At 37.2% G+C, this 20,720-nt stretch overlaps 1 protein-coding gene across 2 annotated transcripts in view; it reads left to right on the forward strand.

Moving 5' to 3' along the window:
* ARHGAP42 (Rho GTPase activating protein 42) overlaps positions 1 to 20,720 on the forward strand; it is a 153,654-nt gene that overhangs the window by 121,597 nt on the left and 11,337 nt on the right. For both annotated transcript variants that reach the window (XM_062607757.1, XM_062607756.1), the window contains exons 10-20: positions 92 to 201; positions 2,038 to 2,116; positions 2,910 to 2,949; positions 5,091 to 5,153; positions 6,688 to 6,762; positions 7,421 to 7,505; positions 9,280 to 9,338; positions 9,632 to 9,737; positions 13,744 to 13,903; positions 16,543 to 16,687; positions 19,561 to 19,941. In XM_062607757.1, the coding sequence (XP_062463741.1) occupies positions 92 to 201; positions 2,038 to 2,116; positions 2,910 to 2,949; positions 5,091 to 5,153; positions 6,688 to 6,762; positions 7,421 to 7,505; positions 9,280 to 9,338; positions 9,632 to 9,737; positions 13,744 to 13,903; positions 16,543 to 16,687; positions 19,561 to 19,941 (1,303 nt within the window). The remainder of the gene's footprint in view (positions 1 to 91; positions 202 to 2,037; positions 2,117 to 2,909; positions 2,950 to 5,090; positions 5,154 to 6,687; positions 6,763 to 7,420; positions 7,506 to 9,279; positions 9,339 to 9,631; positions 9,738 to 13,743; positions 13,904 to 16,542; positions 16,688 to 19,560; positions 19,942 to 20,720) is intronic.

The following is a 20,720-nucleotide window of genomic DNA, read 5'->3' on the forward strand; positions in this document are numbered from 1 at the left end:
TGTTCTTTGGACAGTTCATACAGTTAAATTTAAGATGTGAAGCCAAGGTGTATCAGCATACTGTCTGTGCCTATTTTGTTTTATTTTATAGAATGGCCTCGTTACAAGCTCACCAGAAATATTCAAGCTAAAATCTTGCATCAGGAGAAAGACAGATTCAATTGACAAACGTTTCTGTTTCGATATTGAAGTATTTGAGAGGTTTGATTCTTTTTTCATTGTTTTAACAAATTGAATATAATTAAAAATCGAAACACTTGTAACCAATATCTAATAATTACTCCTGTAATAGGAACACATTTCTCAATAGGCCTGTATACAGACAAATTAGGCTCTCAGGACTTGGTTCTTACTTGTTCAAACCTATTTTCTAACAAAATCTACTACATAGAATGTGTTGTCTGACGTACATTATGTTTGCATGCGGATACAAGATGAATTCTAGTATCACCTGTATCACAGCTGACTACCCTCTTTTAAGAACAGATCAGATGTATTTTTATAAATGCTTAATAAGCATATTCTGTGCCAATATATTTCCTTCAGAAATGTATGATAGCACATAATTTTTCTTATTTGAAAATTACTTCTGCACATTGGTTAGTTTATTTTTCACTTATTCCTGGATATTATAAAAAGTAGATTAAAGCAGCTTTTCTGTATTTGAAGTATGTGTACACAGAACTTTGTAAACATATTTTTTCCAAGCTTGGGAATAAAAAGAAATATTGAATTAATTTTTCCCTTAAAATATGGTAAATAGACTGACTTTTGTAGTCGTTTTCTTAAGAAATATCTTGTGACTGCTGCTGTCATTTTAAGTTCCATTCAGAACTGCTGTATTTATATGATAATTTTGAGGCTACTTTGGTGCTTTCAAATATAATACATTATTTTGCTAGAATAGATTTCTGAGTGAGTTCAGGTTTAAGAAGTAGAAATTTGATATGAACAAATATTGAGACTAATTGATCACTTGAAACCTCCTAAGCTTGGATTGACAGGTTATATTTGAAATTGGTAGTTGTTTCTTTTGATGTAGAATTGCATTTGTTAGACACATCTGTGGTGATACCATTGTAATGTATTCACGAGTTAGTGTTGTCCCTTCTGTCTTCCTTACTCTATTAGAACATACACAGTTCAAAAAAACTACACAGAAAAATTAGTTCCATCTGCAGTTCTTCAAGTTCTCATCAAAGAGACAGTTACAGGCACTTCTTACATGTTACTTACTCATTCTGAACATTCTGATTGATTATATCTGCATGGCCTGTAAGTTATGGGCATTCTGGAAACTTGGACAGAAGGTTAAAACAGGAATACAGTACAAAGTTACTAGGTCATTATTGTAAGGATCTGACTTTCACAGGCTGGTGGAAAGTTCACTCTTATAATTAATTTGGTATTCAGCAGGGAAGTACTGACTTTTTGTACAAGTCAGCAAGGTAAATAGACAATGAAATACCTAGAAATATTTGGTGGGAGTTCACATACAAGGACAACATTCATCTCTTCTGAATGTTACGTTGATAGAACGAGTTTCCCCTGAGAAAATGCAGTGGCCATTACTGATGTCAGTAATGACTAAGAATGTGAGCCAGTTTATATAAACACAGTACTGGAATACTGAAGATTCAGAAAGACTGTGATAATGATTACATTTGAACTAATTTTAAATTCAAGACTTGATGTTGTTTCCACCCTGAGCGCCTCCCCAGTAAAAAATTGGTTGTATGGGATCCCATTTGCAAGTGTATAACTCATCTTGCAATATGGAGGTACCTCATACCTATTAGAGGGTTGTAGCGCTGGAGACTAAGCATCTAAAATTACATGTTGCAGTACCAAACTTTTAAAAAACAGACCTGTTCTTAAATCTACCTCGAAGTTATTTGTTGTGTCAGAAGCTTTCATCTTTCTCTGACTTCTCTCTGTCTTACATGTATTCACTTCATGTCAATATGTATTTGGATTCTGACTTTGGATACTGTTTGAGAAAAAGAAATCAGTAACATCAGTGTATGTTTTTGACAGACCTGGAATCATCACACTGCAGGCTTTTTCGGAATCTAACCGAAAACTTTGGCTCGAAGCTATGGATGGAAAGGAACCAGTAAGGATATTTTTTTCATTTTCTTTGCCTTTAACAGTTTTGTGGCACACCTATTAAAGAAAGAAGCTAGTATGCCTATTCATAGGCAAATTCAGTTCTGTTCTTTGTGAGACACTATTGCAAGTAGAGTTATGGTAGATAGAAAAGAAGGACTCTTAGTGAATTTAAGCCTTTAAATATTTTATGTTGGGATATTCAATGTTTAACAGGATAGCATGTTGCCTAATATGATTGATGGTTCAGATAACATTTGTGAACCAGTAGTTTCTGCCCTGGTAAAGACACTTTTGGGCAGTGTCATGGAGTAAACAATTAGCACCATCTTGAAAGGCGCTGCGGAGAGCATAAAACTGTGTTGAAAGCTACTAAGAGACAGTCAAATTTCTTCCCATTATTAGTGTGCTCTTAAAATAGTCACTGAATGAGGGTGATGTCAGACCTGTATCAAAGGGGGGGAAAAAATGGTTGATTGCTTTTAGGAGACAGAAAATTGTTTCTACAAGCGCCTTGCTTGACTGAAACGGTACAGAAATTAGATCAGTACTTGTACTGAGTTTTAGACTATTTGGGAGTCTGCAAATCTGACTTCTAACACATTTTAGATGATTGTCCTATCACAGGACCTTTAACCTGGGTGAGTGCTAGGGGTTTCAATATCAGGAGAAGATGAAAGGCAAGGCTGGCATTTCCCTAGAGGCAAGCTAATTCACAGCTTGTTGCAACTACCAACAAACCTGGCAGTAAAGAATTTACAGCACAAATATTGACTTGCTGCTTTTTTTTCTGTCTACAGATCTACACCCTGCCAGCCATTATTAGCAAGAAGGAAGAAAGTAAGTTCTTTACTTACATAGTTACCAAATATTGGTAGATTTCTGTAATGTCCAGGTTTCTGCATAACGTGTGTGAGAGATTAATTATTTTACATTTTCATTCTATTGCTATGAAATAACTGTTTGTTGTATTACATGATTGGGTTACGTAAAAGCACATCCTAAGCTATGTAAACTGTGAAAAAACCTTCAACTTTTGTGTTACTATCAAACATAAATTGGAAGAAAATTTGATTGGCTTTGAAGCTACAGTATATTTTACAAATCTGTAGAAAGTTTCTATCAGTAGTCTATATTTCTAAATGAAAAAGCATGCCATTATGTTGAAATAATATCCTTATATAGAATAATAGAATCATTTAGGTTGGAAAAGAACAAGTCCAGCTGTAAACCTAGCACTACCAAGTCTACTAAACGATGTCTGCAAATTGCATGGTTTAGTAAGACTAAAAGACATCTACATGTCTTTTAAATCCCTCCAGGGATGGTGACTCCTGAGCACACTGTTGCAGTGCTTGACAACCTTTTTGGTGAAGACATTTCCTAATACACAATCTAAACCTCCCTTAGTACAATTTGAGACCATTTTCTCTTTTCCTATTGCTTGTTACTTGTGTCAAGAGACCAACGCCCGCTTCACTACAACCTCCTTTCAGGTAGTTGTAGAAGAGTGATAAGATCTCCCCTGAGCCTCCTTTTCTTCAGGCTAAACAACCCCAGTTCCCCCAACTGATCCTTATCAGACTTGTGCTCCAGACCCTTCACCAGCTTTGTTGCCATTCTTGGGACACATTCAGCACCTCAATGTATCTCTTACAGTGAGAAGCCCATAACTGAACATAGGAGTCAACATGCAGCCTCACTGGTGCCCAGTACAGGGGGACAGTCACTTCCCTAGTCCTGCTGGCCACATTATTTCTCATACAAGGCAGGATACTGTCAGCCTTCTTGGCTGCCTGGACACAAGCTGGCTCATGTTCAGCTGCTGTTGACCAACAGGCCCAGGTCCTGTTATGCTGAGCAACTTTCCAGCCACTCTTCCACAAGCCTGTAGCATTGCGTGGGGTTGTTGTGACCTAGTGCAGGACCTGGCACTGCCTTGTTGTACCTCATACAACTGGGCTCAGCCCATCACATCTTTTGGGCTTTAGGTCTATATGCACCTCTTACATATACACTGAGTAATAAAATGAGGGTACTGAAAGATACTATGAGATTTATGTGTGTACTTGTATTAGATTCAGAATGGTTTGGGTTCTCAGGGACCTTAAAGCTCATCTAGTTCCAACCCCCCTGCCATGGGCAAGGATGCCTCACACTAGAACAGGTTGTTCCTGTCCAACCTGGCCTTGAACACTTTCAGGGATGGGGCATCCACAGCTTCTCTGGCAATCTGTACCAGTGTCTCACCACCCTTGCAGTGAAGTATTTCTTCTTAATATTTAATTTAAATCTACTCTCTTTCAGTTTAAAGCTGTTCCCGCTTGTTCTAAACCTACATGTGTTTTAAAGGCCCTTCAGCATTCTTGCAGGCACCTTTTAGGTACTGAAAGACTGCAGTTAAGTCTACTAGAGCCTTCTCAAGGCTGAACAACCCCAAACCTCTCAGCCTGTCTTCATAGTAGAGGTGCTTTAGCCACCTTATCCTCTTCGTGGCATCCTCTGGACTTGCTTTTCATGTCCCTCTTGTGTTGGGGGCTCCAGAGCTGGGCTCAGTACTCAGGGAGGTCTCATGAGTTTGAAGGAGAGGGCTAGGACCGCTTTCCTCAACCTGCTGGTCACACTGCTGGTGGTGAAGCCTAGCATACAGTTGGCTTTATGGGCTACAAGTGCACATTAGTATCATATTATCACATATATGTTATTAACATATTAATATATTGACACAAACATATATGTGTAGACAATCTACTGATTTCTGAACAAGACAGTATAATATGCTTCTTGCAATGATCCTCTAATGATTTGAAAGTTGGAGTTTTGAGTGGAAAGGTTTTATCTATGAGAATACTGTTGCAGAATAAGTATCATAATCTCATGGATAAATGCGTATCAGTCCTTCCTGACTAACATGTGAAGCTAAACACTGAGAATTGTGTATTCATACATAAGAAAATAATTACCTTTTTTTCTTTTTATAGTGTTCTTAAATGAAGCAGGTTTCAACTTTGTGAGGAAATGCATTCATGCTGTAGAAACAAGAGGTGTGTATTAAATATGTATTAGATTATTATGGGTATTTTTTCGTAAATATTGCTTTGATTAATTCTACATGTTTTATAGCCTTGCTTTAGAATGTGTCTTTCATTTGTTTTGTACTTTTCATGTTATTTGAGTTCTTTGCACTTTAAAATGTTGCCAGAAGTTCCAACAACAGTTTTAACATACTGTTTAAGTGGGAGTTTTAAACATTTTCTGTAATTTCATGTTGTTTAGACACCTTAATACACAGTTGCACACATCTTTAATTTGTGTGCACTGAGCTGTGCTTTCTCATGGTAATACTGTAGGGAGCCTCAGCTCCCAACTTTGGTTGTTGGCATGAAAACAGAAGGCCAAAAAGTGCCATCAGTACTCTCTGCTGGCACGTTTCTTTGCAAAACATAATTCCCATCATTTTATTCACTCTTTTTGCACATGGTTTATCTCTTTTTTAAAAATGTTTAGGCACTCATTTTTTGGTAGCAGGAAAACAGAACAATAATCACTGTAATGATGAAGTGATGTCTTACAACTCACAGCAGGTTTTTAATTATCCCCTTCCAAATGAAGAGGTATGGCTTTTATGTCATAAAAAGAGGTAACCTTTCTCTGTCCATGCACTGGACTGTCACAATGCAGCTCTCTTCTAATCCAAAAACTGGGTGGTCTCTTTATGCGACACTGAGCTCAACAGGAATTCAGTTTCTCAGGTAATAATGTTATATAGTTTTTGAGTCACTGCTGACTCAGAGCTTGCGAGTTTTTCTTGGGGGGTTTCAAAACAAAACACCTATGTTATGTGAGATCAGACTTTGGAATTTTGTTTTCAAAGGAAAAGTGAACAGTTTTTAAATGATAAGACTTGAAGTGGGGAAGAGGGAAGACTTAAATCCTGCTGATTTTAAAAGGCAGTTAAAAATAGTAAAATTATCAGTGGAATACTGAAATACTGTGTTGTGAACGTTAGACTTTAAACTTTATTAGTACCTGTGCTATTAACCCCCAGCAATTGAAACTTATGAGTAAATTGGGACTTGTCTGTCTCCATTTTGCACTGGATCTATGCAGAATATTTACATTTTCAACTGCACTGTTGCAGCAGTATACAGTGTATGTTTTTATTTTGGGTACAGTCATTTCTCCTATAAATGTCAATCAGATCTTAATTGGAAGGGATCATGGTCTAAGCCCATGCAGGCACATAGTAATTCCACTGAAGTCTAGGTAAAATAAATTTGTCGACATGTAATGTGTTTTAGGACTGCTTTTTTTTTTTTTCCATTTTTCACTTTTCCCAGCTATCTCCTTATGGATATTGGGTCATTTCTAAATGACTTTCTATTCATGTAAAGTTATGGATAATGTATACTATGGTATGGATTCAGTGGAATGCGTTCGTTAGTAACCCAGAAGAGAATTCAGTAGGGAAGCAGTACTCGAGAATTTAATTGTACAACTTTCCATGTATACATTCAGATGTTTTGAAAACATACACAAAGGAGGCATCGCCGTATTTTCATTGTTTTCCCAATGTAGGTATTACAATCCTGGGGCTGTACAGAATAGGTGGTGTAAACTCCAAGGTGCAAAAGCTGATGAACACCATATTTTGTAAGTATCTGATGTGACCGTTTATCAGTTATGCAGTGTGTGCACTGTGGTCCCTTTTGCCTTAACTGCTGTGCTCAGAACTGAATTTGACACTTACTGCCTCTAAATTGAGTTTGCTTTCTTAAAATGAGTGACTCGTCTAACTAGTTTCTTGTGTGCATTAGTACTTGATTTCTGCATGTTATCATTGATATACATGAGCAAATTACTACTAAAATACAGTTCTCTGTTAAGTTTTAAACTTCTATTTATTGCTGCATATTTGGTGTATTTCAGAAGTGTTCCAGAGCTTAGTACTGTAACACAGCATAGCTCAGTTTAATAGACAGTTGTTTCAGTCTTTCACTTTCCGTGCTAATTGGGCTCTCTGATGCCTGTGTTTGAATGTCTAAGCTAATTAGTAATTCTCTGTTGGCTTTGGCTTACTTAACACTTTGATATAACGCATATAGTTACCTTACAGATGCTAAATGAGTGCTAAATGCATTTTTATCAATACTTTGACAGAGATTAAAAGATTCAAATTGATCAGGTTGGTAGTTAATCCAGCTACTAAGTAATCACATGAGCTAAATGACTTATTAGCTTCTGTTTTGTCGCTTTTCTAGTTAGCGTGTTAGTCAAACTATAACACAATCACAATTCAAATTTCTACCAGCCCCTAAATCTCCCCCTGATATGGATATTGATATGGAACTTTGGGACAATAAAACAATAACCAGTGGACTAAAAAACTACCTCAGGTAAGTGTGAAGCTACACAAATCTCAGTATTCTTTTTCTGGCCCGTTGATCTTTTGCTTATTAATACCATATTACATTTTAGCATGGTAATAATTAAGTATATTATTATCTTGCCTAATATCCCCATGATTGCCCGTAATAATAAATCTAAAATTTGTCACACTCTCTGCCTTGTTAAGATACTTATGGCTTATATAGCCCTCAATTTGGCAGAAGTTAATTAATTGCATGTTTTTATTTAACATTTTCTACGTTAACAGCAAAGCATGTTGTGCTCAATCTTTCTTTTCTGAAACCCTTAAGCTGTGTACCGTGAGGTTTCATATCATCATTGTTGGAGCAGAATAAAAATCTCTGCAAAAGCACAGGGCTTTATCCTGTGCTGTTGGTGTCTTCACAAACACAGTGTCCCAGTGTCCCTCGCGCACTGTCATTTTTTTCTGAAGATTTTTGGTAATGAGACAGAATTTTCAAGGATCGTGATACTTCCAAGAGAATTTTGTTATGGGTCTCAATTTACAATATTCAAAAGAAACATAATAAAAAGTATCAAATCTAGATGATGGGTGTTCTATGCCTTCTAAAAATCTAGATTTCCTAAACAGGTTACGTAACAGAAGGCAGCATTAGAAATCCCTATTCAATCTGGAAAACATGCCTAGGATTTATAGTGGAATGCCAATGTACACTTCACAGAAAAGGCTGGCTTTGGTTGAAGACATTTATAATACATATTCAGAAGCATAAATCACTGTATGTACTGTGTTTGTGAAATTGCATGAGCTAGCAGTAGCAAGTAAGGCAATTCACAGTCTGCCTTTCAGAGATGACTCTTCTAAGGTCTCCCAGATCAGAATTTCAGTCCCAGATTTCATCATGGTTTTGCCTTTCTTGGGTGTTGTGGTTTAAACCCAGTCAGGTAATTCGTTCGCTCACTTCCCCCCCTTTCTTGCCCTCCCCCTGCTCCCGGAGGGACAGAGAGGAGAATAGAAAAGAATGCAACTCCCACGGGTTGAGATAAGAACAGTTTAGTAACTAAGGTATAACACAAATCACTACTGCTACCACCAATAATAACAATGATAAAGGAAATAACAAGGGAAGAGAATACAACACCTCAGCACCAGCCGACCGATAACTCGCCCCCCTCAGCCCGACCAAGCTCTGACCGATACCTCCTCCAACCCTGCAGTCTCCCAGCCCTTCCGGCTAACTCCCAGTTACATCCTGGGCATGACGTGCTGTGGTATGGAATACCTCTTTGGTCAGTTTGGGTCAGGTGTCCTGTCTCTGCTTCCTCCTGGCTTCCCCTCCTCCCTGGCAGAGCATGAGGCTCACAAAGTCCTTGGCCAAACCAAAACATCGCTATCAGCTCTGTTCCCAGGCCGAAAGTCAAAACACTGCACTGCACCAGCTACCAAGAAGGAGAAACGTGACTGCTACTGCTGAACCCAGGACATTGGGCAAAAGATTGTTTTTGCAGTCTACCTTACCACGTTAAGCAGCTGTATTTATTACACTTCTGCAGTATGGAAACCAGAAAACAGTCTCTGTGCCGTAGTCTAACTTCCCTTACTAACCTACATGATGACACCAGCTTCAATTCAAATTTTCAGACTATGTGCATGACTAAGTTATATGCTAATTGTAACCAACCATCAGTGAATACACATTGTGCAGATGCTGAGGGCTATCATAATCACACCCATAAAACTTAAAAAGACTTTGAGTAATGCTTTTTAAATGTTCTTTTAATATTGTTTTTTACAACCAGGTGTCTTTCAGAACCACTGATGACTTTCAAGCTGCACAAAGATTTCATTGTTGCTGTTAGTAAGTAAAGTAATAAATAAAGTAGTATTATTTCTAACCCTTAATCTCTTCAGTTACTAGTCTTTTGTTGGTTCCAGTATTTGTGGTAACTGCTTTTGACAAGTTACTTGAAATACAAATTTCAGAATGTTGTACGAAGTATAATCAAACTGTTGTCATGATTTTAAAGCCTGATTTTGTTTGGCTCCTTATAATGCATGTGTGTACTAGCATGCATTGGCATTGGTGACATTTGTAGTCACATCTTAGCACATGTTCTGATTTATCAACAATATTTGTTTTCTGTTTAATAGAGTCAGATGATCAGAACTACAGAGTTGAGGCAGTGCATGCACTTGTGCATAAGTTACCAGAGAAGAACAGAGAGATGCTGGACATCCTTATCAAGCACTTGGTCAAGTAATTCTTTTTTATTTTTCTCTTTGCCATTATTGTAAGATGTGATTATTTCTGTTTTGAATTTGTCGGTATTGCTTAAACTAGTCTCTGTGTTGAAACAATGCCACTTGAAATTGCATTTAATTTCTAAAATGCTGTTCTCAACATATCTCAAGAATACTCACCAAAGAAACAGAAAAAAAACCAACCTACCATGAAGAATCACCAAGATGACCAACTGTGTTTATAGAGTAAACCCACTCAGTGTTTTCATTCACATTCCTACTTACTACAGGAATTGTCACTAATTATATTTAAGAAACATCTAAAACTATGCTGAGATTGTTAGAAAACACTGCTTTGAATCTGACTCAAGGTCCCACACTTTATCAGAAACAGAGAACAATTCACTTGTCCTTCATGTTTGAGCTTATTTTCCTAACTCCTCTGAATTGTAGTATCATTTGGAAGTGTTAATTTGAAGTATTATTATTTATACTTTTCTGATCTGCCTAAATGTCCAAACCCCGTGTGGGGGTTTTCACCAGTTTCTGTGAGTATTAATTAAATGTCAGATGGAGAAGATTTTGCACTTCTTTGAACTGATGATCTTTTTTCTTCACTGAATTACCTTAGCATGTGCTGTGAGATAAAAAAGACACGGTTTTATTCTATTACATCTCTCTATGTCACTACCTATGATTCCACACTATTCTTACATTATAATTTATTCTGTTTCTGCCTCAAATGTTTTTCATGTACATTTTAGTAAATCGTTGGTCAGTTTTCATTGGTATTTGTTGAATACTTTTTAATATGTATTATTCTTTCTGGTGCTATATACTTGTACATTTACCAGTGATCTGGGAATGTGAATAATGAAGCATCAGTTGTTCAGATAAGGCCCACATGACTGAAATATGTAGAAGACATATTGTTTTCATTCCATTCATTACATCCCAGCAATTCTTTTCTGATCACAGCTTGAGCCACAGCCTGCAGTAAGCTGTCTACAGTGGAGCAGTTTTGCTTCCTCTGAGAACTTTGCAGACTGCCTTGATAGGAATTTAGCTCTAAAAAATAATATTTGGCCCTTCATGTCATTAGCCCCTGAAGAACTAACATGATAGTGAGCTACTCTGAGTGTTTCCATTGCAAAAACTGGTTAGGCAGACCTTGTGTCTTGTACGTGGGGTAACCCAGAGAACCAGATGAAAGTATGTTTCAAAACTCTCATTACTCACAGGGTTGTTTGATTAGTTAAAATTACAACATCTACTGCTAACTTGCTAGAAGTTAAAACATTTAACGAGGGATTAATGATTACTGTAAAAGCTGCTAGTCTGGAAGCCCCAAAATTAGAAATATGTGTATGTAGAACTGACTTATTTGTAGGCAGAATCAGTTATAGACAGGCATTTCTTTCTTGACCTCTTTTCCTGTCCTCTTTTTTCCTAATGTGATCACGAATGCATTTCCAGGGAAGAACATGCCTGCAGTATTCCCTTCTTTAATTGTTCTCTAAGTCTTGCTTATTTTCTCTTTGATGTGATTCTCATTTCCAACAAATGTAATCTTATGGTTTTATACTGAAATTTTTCCATTCTTTTCTTTCCAGCGTTCAACTCATCCCTTTTTATTTCTCTGTATATAATTTGCCAGCTGGTGTTTATGCTAGCAAATCTAATGAGACTGAATTCAAAATTAGTCTCTTGAGTGTATTAGTTATCTTCCTTCCTCATCTTTTTCCTACCACTGTGTCAGATTTTTCAAGGAACAAATGGCAGATGAAGTGCCTCATTTATGAAAATGGGAAAATACGGAAAAAAAACCCAAAGCAAACTAGCCTCCTGTTTCTTCATTCTTTTTTTTTTAAATACAGTTTCAAATTATGCATCCTTTCCCTGTATTTCTTTTAACTATTCAGTTCTTTATGTATGCTTTTGTGTCTAGGTGAAAATACTGTATACCTTATAACTATGGGTTACAAAATAGGGATAATAGTGTTTTTTTCTTGGTTTATGTCTTAAGGTCTTTACCTCTCTGCCTACCTTGACTTTTGTGTCACTGTGCAAAATTAAATATGATCTAGATGATGTGGGATGTAGGTCATACTAAAACCAAACAACCAAACAAAACCAGCAAATCCTGAAAAGCACCTTGCAGAGGTGAATCTGCATGAATATATACTCAGTCAGCAGCTAGACAGACACAGGAAGTGTGTTGTTGTTTTCACATAGGTAACTAATTTTTTGTTTTTAAAAGTTCCTAGTCAAATTACCTGTCTAATTTAAAGAATATTTTTTCTTTGGTGTGATTTAATAACACCGTACTTTGCTAAGGTGGATAATCAGGATTCTGCAATTTGTCAGCATCAAAAATTAACTGAGGATATTACCAAAAGAAAGAGATTTTGAGGAGAAAGCAACTGCACCTTAATGAATGCCTTACAGCTACCTAAAATGCATGATTATCTTGGCCTATGTCTATTCAGTAGCCCAGCAACAGTAAGACTAGGTCAGGGGAAATTGGCTTTCAAAATAATCCATTTGTAGGCATGGGGTTTTTCTCTTTTGCAAGAAATTGAGTCTTTGAAATGCATTGTAAAAAGTCCTTTTTGGTTACAATGTTATTAAAGTCACCATTCCTTTTATTAACAAGCTACCAAATTTGTAACCAAGGAAACCCAAACACAGGACAAACACTGCTTTCTCTTTTATGCTATAAGACTATGTTTGTGTAAGAGACCTTAACAGTTACTGTGCAGCACAAAGCAGAGTAACATTGCAAAGGGTTTGGGGTTTTTTTTAGATTTTTCTAACAAGCCTAGAGCTGAGTAATTAAAAATTCTGTTTCCATTAAAATACTAACGGTCTTCCCACCACCCTTTACTCACCTAAGCCAAACGTAAGGTCTGTTACAGAGAAAACAGAAGATATAGTTTGCTCCTACCTGCTAGTTTCCAGTATCTTATAGATACTACTGCTTCTTAATTTTAAATGGTACAAGAGTTATTTTAATTATATAGTAAATGGCCAGAAAGGCTCTACTTGACAGTGATAGCAGAAGTGTGAATAAGTGCCTCAATAACTGATTCTGTTAGCAGATTCACTATAATTAAGCATTAATGTAATTATAAAATCTTTACTTGGCCTGATATTTCTCAGACATGAGGCAAGAGGGCAGCTGTGACTTGGGAATCACTGGCAGTTATTTTGAAGGATTTAAGATGATACATTTTTTATTTGGCAAATCTTATTCATAAGGAGAGAAGAGGGCACTGAGGATTACTGATTGATGGGTTTCATTTTATTACTTGATATATTATTGGGAAAACTAAGTTTCTGAACTCTACGTTAAAAAGAAAAATGACAGAAGAGGTAGAGTAAGCAATAACGGAATATACGGAAGTAAAAGGTTATTATATTTTAAAGCCAGAAGGTGTCGTTATGATCATCTCACGTAATCTGTACCACCAAAACAGTGATATCCCTGACCCCGTTGATCACGTTTTCAAGATATTAGTAAAGAGATGCTATTGCACTTCAGTGCTTTCAGTAACTAAGTTTCGTTCCTTTACATGGAAGCTGATGTATATTGTTGACCTCTGCTACTACATAGTGTTTTCAGTAAACCCACTGTCAAGTGTTTAAGCTCCTGCATAATCATTAGAGAGGGATAGGTGCCTACCCGAAGACTCCTAAACTTTAGATGGTCTGGATCATTCTGTAGAGACCTCGAAAGATATTTGCTTTTCCCTGTCAATTATGTCAGGAACTCACACACTTACTCCAGAAAGACGTGCTCATTATCTATTAAGTTATTGCAGTATGGGAGCCTTAGTGGAAATATAATTGTTGTACTACACCATATTCTGACTCTAGTAGAAGTAAAAGTTTTAAAAAAATTTTTTAAAGGGGAGGTGAGAACTTGGGATCTTGTTAAAGAAGTAGCATTAACGGGGTTTTGCCTGTTGGAATTGCAGTTTAGCACAATTTAATTGCATATTGTTTGTGTTCATTTAAAGGGTATCATTACACAGTCAGCAAAATCTAATGACTGTATCCAACCTTGGTGTTATCTTTGGACCAACTCTGATGAGAGCCCAAGAAGAAACCGTGGCTGCTATGATGAACATTAAGTTTCAGAATATCGTCGTTGAAATTCTGATAGAGCATTATGAAAAGGTAGAAAGACATTATCTGTTTTGTGAAGTGGAACTAAGATCTTATTTTCGTTACCATCATTAAGTTCTTAAGAATAACAGCATTTGTAGAAAGTCATTGATAGAAAGAATACCTTCTTCCCACCCCGTGCTATGGGTCTGTGTTCCTGGCAAGTCTTTTGTCACTGTGCAAGGTACAGGGTATAATCTTCCATGCTTTGAAGGACTTGCTCTGAATCTTCAGTTGCTTTCTGTAGCTCTCTGTGTCATTACATCAAAAAGCAGAATGAGAAGGTCATAAATTGCCTCCAAGCACTTCAATTTCTCTCATGCTAGCAGTGTATGAAGGTTAACTCTGGGTAAATGCATGGATTCTCCCCTGAGTGCATCAGGCCAGAGTCTTTCAGACCATTTCTGTCATTTGGGAATACACCAAGTGCACAGTAAACATCTACTCCCTCCTAAAACCATGAAACCCCAATGATCGTCAGTTCCTCTTTTCAGAGGCAGCATCACTATGGATCCCCAGCAGAATCCCACATTTCCATGCATTGTGTCATTTTTCCTTAGTTTAGATACTAAATGAAAAGTAAAAAAGCTGAAGGAAGAAATAATGTATCTTAGGTAAGGTTTTTTATTCCTAGTTACAGGTTTTGTGCCCATCATATCTGTGTGATTTAGAAGTTTCTAAATAATCTGGAACCTTCAACTCTCTCTAGATCCTCTTCTGCTTTGAAGAAAGGCACATCTGTTTATTTTATTTTCCCCAAAGAGATCATTTACAGCAAAGGTCCATCTCAAACTCTTTCCTTTAACATTGAGTAAGAACTGCTTCAGGGCTTGAGAAAATCTGTGAAATCTTAAACTTACTTTCAGTCACTACCATTGCAGGTACCAGATTCACTGAAAAGTCTCCTTAATTTTTATTTTATTTTATTTTATTTTGGTTTATTTCATTTTATTTTAATTGCTTGATTTCAGAACTTAGCAGAACAGTCAAGACCTCTTGATCATCAAAAGAAATTCTATTTTGGGGATCTTTTATCGATGTATATTATCTGTCACATGACTAACAAAACAAAGGGAAAAACATTTGTGTTTCTTCCATTTTACATTACTCAGCTAAGGGGTAGTTCCTGGTCAATACCAGGTTCCCCTGCACTGGTTGGTCAGTAAGTACTGACAGTACTGCTTAGTATCATCAGTTTTATTTCTTAGGGACTCCTCAGAATTGGTATGATACATATAGCCTCCTTGGCTGTAACTCCAAAATACATGTATTATGGATTTCCAACACTGAATTTCTCCTCCAGAAGATTACAAGCTCATTCAATACAAAGACCATGGCTGCAAAATCAAAATCACCCTTGCTCTGTTTCTCTGTCTATAGACATTTATTTTTTTTTATTGATATCCTACTCACTAATACCTAATACAGTATTAATGTACTTCAAGAGCATTTCAAGACATCCATTAAAGTATTTTCTACCGTGGAAGTGTATTTCCTTTCTTCCACTTCTGTGAATGGCATAGAGGTATCTTTTCATTGCTCACTTCATCCATTTCTGGGAGTGCCCTATTGAGAGAGGGTCCAGAAATCCTTGTGGAGATGTATTTTGGCCTTGCATGGTATTTAGCCTACAACACTTGGTCCTGTGGAGATTGGACACTTCTTATTCCTTCAGTAGCTTATTCAGGCAATCTGTCTTTGTAAAACCTCATCTCCATTACACAGAATTCCACTTCCTTCCACAGAATGCCATAAGAGGTTTTCAGTAGAGTTTAAAGTCTACACTAGGATGAATAAGTGAGAAAGATCTGAAATTAAAACCTGCATATCTTCTGGCCATACGTTTTTCTTTGGTCATCCTCCACAGCAGTAGTATTTACAAACAGATTTTTAGGGTCTCTGCTGCATGTGTCTTGGATATTGCAGAACAGATGATACAAATGAAAATCAAGAAAATTATTGGACCTTCTGCGTTGCTCTTGCTGACAGGCTTGTCAAATTTATCTGCAAAGAGTTCTTTAAAACCTCATGTGTCCCTGTATCAGACTACAGTAGTCAGATACCCTTAAAAAAATGAGTTATTTCTGCAGCAGTAAAGCACAAAATTGACCAGTGGTATGTAAAAGATAAAAATGAGGAGATGCTCCAAACATAAAGATGTTCCTCATCGAACTTGAGTTTTTCGCAAAATAAAGTGGTTTTCTGAAATACAAACTGGATTCTAATAAGTTATGACTATGACACATTTCTATGGCATACAAAAGCTTTCACATGAATGCAGATAAAAAATGCAACTATAATATTTTTAAAAATATATTACTTCTAGGGCAGAAGTTATAAGCATTTATTGTGTGCTTTCCAATTTAGATTGTTAATCACTTCTTAAGAAAGGCTGTAAAATAAAACGATTTAAACAAATACTTTTATATAACTTGTATAAATTTTAAGTACAGCTCAGTATTCTGGTTTTTGCATTGTAAAATGAGATTAGAGCAAAGCTAGTATTCTGTGAATTTATTCTTTTTTGATGTTTGAGACTATTACGGGATTAAGTTCAGGCACAGTGGTAAGGAAAACGAATTAATAATGCAAGTGTAAGAGTACCTCTTTGTTTATGTCATTTTGTCCCCTTTTTTTTTTAAATTATGCAGATATTTCACACTGCACCAGACCCAAATATTCCTCTACCCCAACCTCAGTCCCGATCGAGTTCAAGAAGGACAAGAGCAATTTGTCTCTCCACAGGTCCACGTAAACCTAAAGGAAGATATACACCGTGTCTTGCAGATCCTGACAGTAAGTTTGTTCTTCTTGACTGGTTATCTTCCTTTTTATGTCTTGTCTTTAACTTTCCTGAGTAATATCCATTAGGTATTGTATTCCAATAATTATAAAAATAACGGGTGGGGTTTCATCAGCTTTTTAACCTCTCTTGAGTCACAGCCACACTGTTCAGTGACCACATTCCTTGCTTCTCTCAGATGAGAAAGGCTGTTTGCTTTTAGGAAAGCCTTGTATTGCATACAGTGTTCAAAAGTCATTTAGAGTAGCCTTTGTATTCTAACCTAAATGTAGTCTGCTTGGAAACTCAAACGTTTGTTGTACAAAGTTAATCTCATTCGCTTGTAAGATGACTAGTAAGGTTGAGAAACTGTAAATAGAATCTTTGCTCTCCTCCTGTAATAAATGTAACTCAGTCAAGGTCAGGACCATTATTTGGCCTTTTTCACATGCATGAAACTGGTCATTGGTTCAAAGCCAGCCATTGCCTAGTTGCCAAAACCACTGAAACCTGGGGAGTTTTCTGGAATCGAAACAAACGCTAATGTTTTGGGGAGAAACAGTGAACCATATCATATGGCTTACTGTTTAACAGCAGGGAATTATGTTTATAATTAATTGCTGCTTAGAATGCTTATTCATTTTCATCCAGATGTGGCTATTAAAAAGTTTCACTTCATTCATTTTCATCTAGCGGACCACCATTTTTTTTACTTATTGGCTATACAAGTAAGAAGTATTACAACTTTAGCAAAGATTAAGTTGTTAAAAGTTCTACACTCTAACAGACTTCCAGAAAAACTTCTGAGTCCCTTGGTACCCTATTGAGATTTACATAAAACTCTTAAAGTAAATTAATCCACAGTTAAGGTGCATCCGTTCTTGAGGATCTGTTGTAATTCTTAATTCTGTAATGTTAGGAAATGTATCCTCAGTATACTCCTGCACAGGTGCTGCATTTCCATATGTTTATGGTACATGATTCCTGCCAGTGAGAGTTCAAATACTAAATGAGAGCAGTAGCTTCCAACATATTGATTGCCAGTGTGAATTGCATGGGATCTTGAGTAAGAAGTTACAGAGGTATCATGAATTACATTACCCAGAGGACAAATTGGACAAGTTTCAACTGTTTTTCACTGTGTAACTAGTGAGTGAATGCCAGCATAAAAAAGGGGCATTTATGCGCAGCATTTTGCAGAACGTATACAAGTTCATGGCAGGGTGGTTGGAACCAGATGATCTTAAGGTCCTTTCCAACCCAAACCGTTCTGTAATTCTGTGATTCTTCATTCAGACACATCCTGTGCTGGTGGCTTAATTTGAACTATGTCTGACCAAAGAGCATTCCACTTGTGCTTTGCTTATTAGCTCAAGCTCAGCACTTGCTTATGCAAGTTCCAGTTAGGATCTCAGTTGTGCCTGAAAGGCTGAAGCATAAGCAGAGGTATTCTCCCAGCCAAGTATCTCTAGGTGTGGCTGGAGACAGGCAAGAGAGAGCCTTAGCTTCTGGCAGGAGCAATTTCTGAACTACTAGGTGGGTTAAAGTCATCATTTAAATGAAGCACAGACATCTAACTGTATTGCAGGAAATTAGGGAATTCTGTATGGCAAAAGAAAATGAACTACAGGTTTCAAATGGTAGGGAATGATAGAAAATTATAGAAAATGCATCTGACAAATTCAGACTTCAACCAGTCTTTCCATTTTCAAGGGCCTAATGGTCTGTAAAGGGGCAAGATGAGGGACAATCTAATCTGGAATACCAGAATTATGGCTAGAAGAGGACAGAATATTTCACAGTACTGTACCAGTGTCACTACTGTTGTCAAAGCCACTCATTGTGCAAGGCACTGGTATTTCTGACCTTATCTGTAGTATTCTGAGTGATTCTGACCACTTGTTGCCAAGGATATTGTAACATTTGGAGGAAAAGCAGCTGTACATCTTATAACTACAGTGTTGTTGAAGAATACACGTTTTCTGCTTCCTGTGAAATTTGTGAAATGTGTCTCTCTTAGCTTTTGGGAAAAAGTCCTACTAGAAACCAGTGTATGACTAGAATAGACTAAATCCAGTCTTCAAAATAATTCAGCCATCACTATATTATAGGCCAGTCCTTCCTCAGTTCTGATGTATGTTTCTATCTTTATATCATCAGCAAATTAGGGTATTTCTACTTTTTATTGGAAAAGATTACTGGAAACAAGATGAGTACAAAGATTTTCTTGTGTACATAGGTGACTTTCTCTAATACCAATCTAACTGAAGAAATTCATCAAATGTTCAGCATTCAAATTGTAAGTAAAGGAATGGGATTGTAAGTAAAGGAAACGGATGATGACAGAAAATAGGCCACCTATAGACAGACTTTGGACTAGTCTTACAGAGACTGCAGAGATACTCAGCAGCTTGGTAACTGATCTAAAACTTAGTTCTTGTGCCTGCTGGCAATAAAGTCATGCATTTAAGACTGTAAGTAGGACAACAACCACAACATTTGCCTTAGCATGGAAATCCAGCAAGATATTCACCACAAAGGTCTTGCAGCTTTGACAATGTTGAATTTTCTAAGGATTGTCTGTATTGCTGGCAAGTCTTTTAAAATGCAAAATTCTATGTGAGATAGTTCAGCCTGTAGCCCACTGTGTTCATCTGCTGTAAAGAAAAAGCCAGGAAAGGCAGCTCTCCCAGGTTAAAGATAAGAATATGTGAGAAACAGTGTAACTAAATAGGTATTTTGTCTTGACTCATTGCCTCTGAAACCACAGATTAATGAGTTTGGTGACAAGTGAGGTACAAGGAGCTAAAGATGGCATGAGAGAAATGCACATGATTAGAAAATGTAAATTATTTTTCTTTCTCTCCCACCCCTCACTCCTCCCTAGGTGACTCCTACAGCAGTAGCCCAGACAGCACTCCCATGGGCAGCATTGAATCTCTCTCTTCCCACTCCTCTGAGCAGAACAGCACCACCAAATGCACACCCTCGCAGCCCAGGGAGAAATCAGGAGGGATTCCATGGATTGCCTCTCCTGCTTCTTCTAATGGCCAGAAGAGTTCAGGCCTCTGGACTACAAGTCCAGAATCCTCATCAAAGGAGGATGCAACCAAAACAGATGTGGAGTCAGACTGCCAAAGTATAGCTTCTGTCACTGGACCAGAGAATGCCTCTCCACCAACAGACCTGACCAAAAAGAGTTCTTGCAGTCTCTCTGGGCTGAAAAGGTCTTCAGCATCTTCCCTTAGATCAATTCCATCAGCTGAAGGTAATTTCCAAGGTCTTTTAGGACATCTGTGTTTATTGTGATGCATCAAAAAACAAGAGCTGCATCTGAAAGCAGTAGTTAATTCATTGTATTAATTAGGCTTTTTTTTTATCGTATGTTCTTTCAGTTTTCAAACGGTTTCTGAGATGTTTCCATTGTTTGTTATCTGTACTGTTCAAACAGCTTAAAAGATGCCAGCGTTTCTCAGAATTTAGAGTACTCTCCTCATCTAGACCATCTTGTAAGAAGATTGCTGGTGTATAAGAAGAGTCGGTAGCTATGTTCTGTCACTGTGTCAAAGAAATGAATCCTTGCAATGACTGATACTGATCAAAGCTAGTAGTTAAATTTAAAAGCACCAGGTTTAACATATCTAGTAAATAACAGTTTTGTCACTCCTTGTTGGTGTGCCTGTTTGTTTGTTTGAACTTTTATGTCTGAAACCCTGCTGATGGAATGACTGCTTCAATCTGCCCTACTTGCATGGTTTGTTATCCAGTGCTACAAGTAGGTTAGCTTAAACAGAAGATTATGGCTGAATAGTGCTGTATATAGACATGATGTGCAAAAACCCAGCTTTAGGAAGCTATTTCAGTGCACAAGTTAGGATGCCAGTTTTCTGTTCAGTGAAAGAGGAATGCTGCTTCAAAGAACATCCTCAAAGCATGTAAGCTGAGCCTGTGTCCAGTATAAGCCTGTGAACAAGGCTTCTTGCAGACAGAGGAAGCTTAAAAATAGCTTATTAATGTAGACAGTTCTGCTGAATGCTGTTAGCTGGA

Source organism: Pezoporus occidentalis, unplaced genomic scaffold (genome assembly GCF_034315485.1).
Source record: "Pezoporus occidentalis ecotype Australia unplaced genomic scaffold, CSIRO_AGI_Poc_V1 ctg125, whole genome shotgun sequence".
Taxonomy (NCBI): domain Eukaryota; kingdom Metazoa; phylum Chordata; class Aves; order Psittaciformes; family Psittacidae; genus Pezoporus; species Pezoporus occidentalis.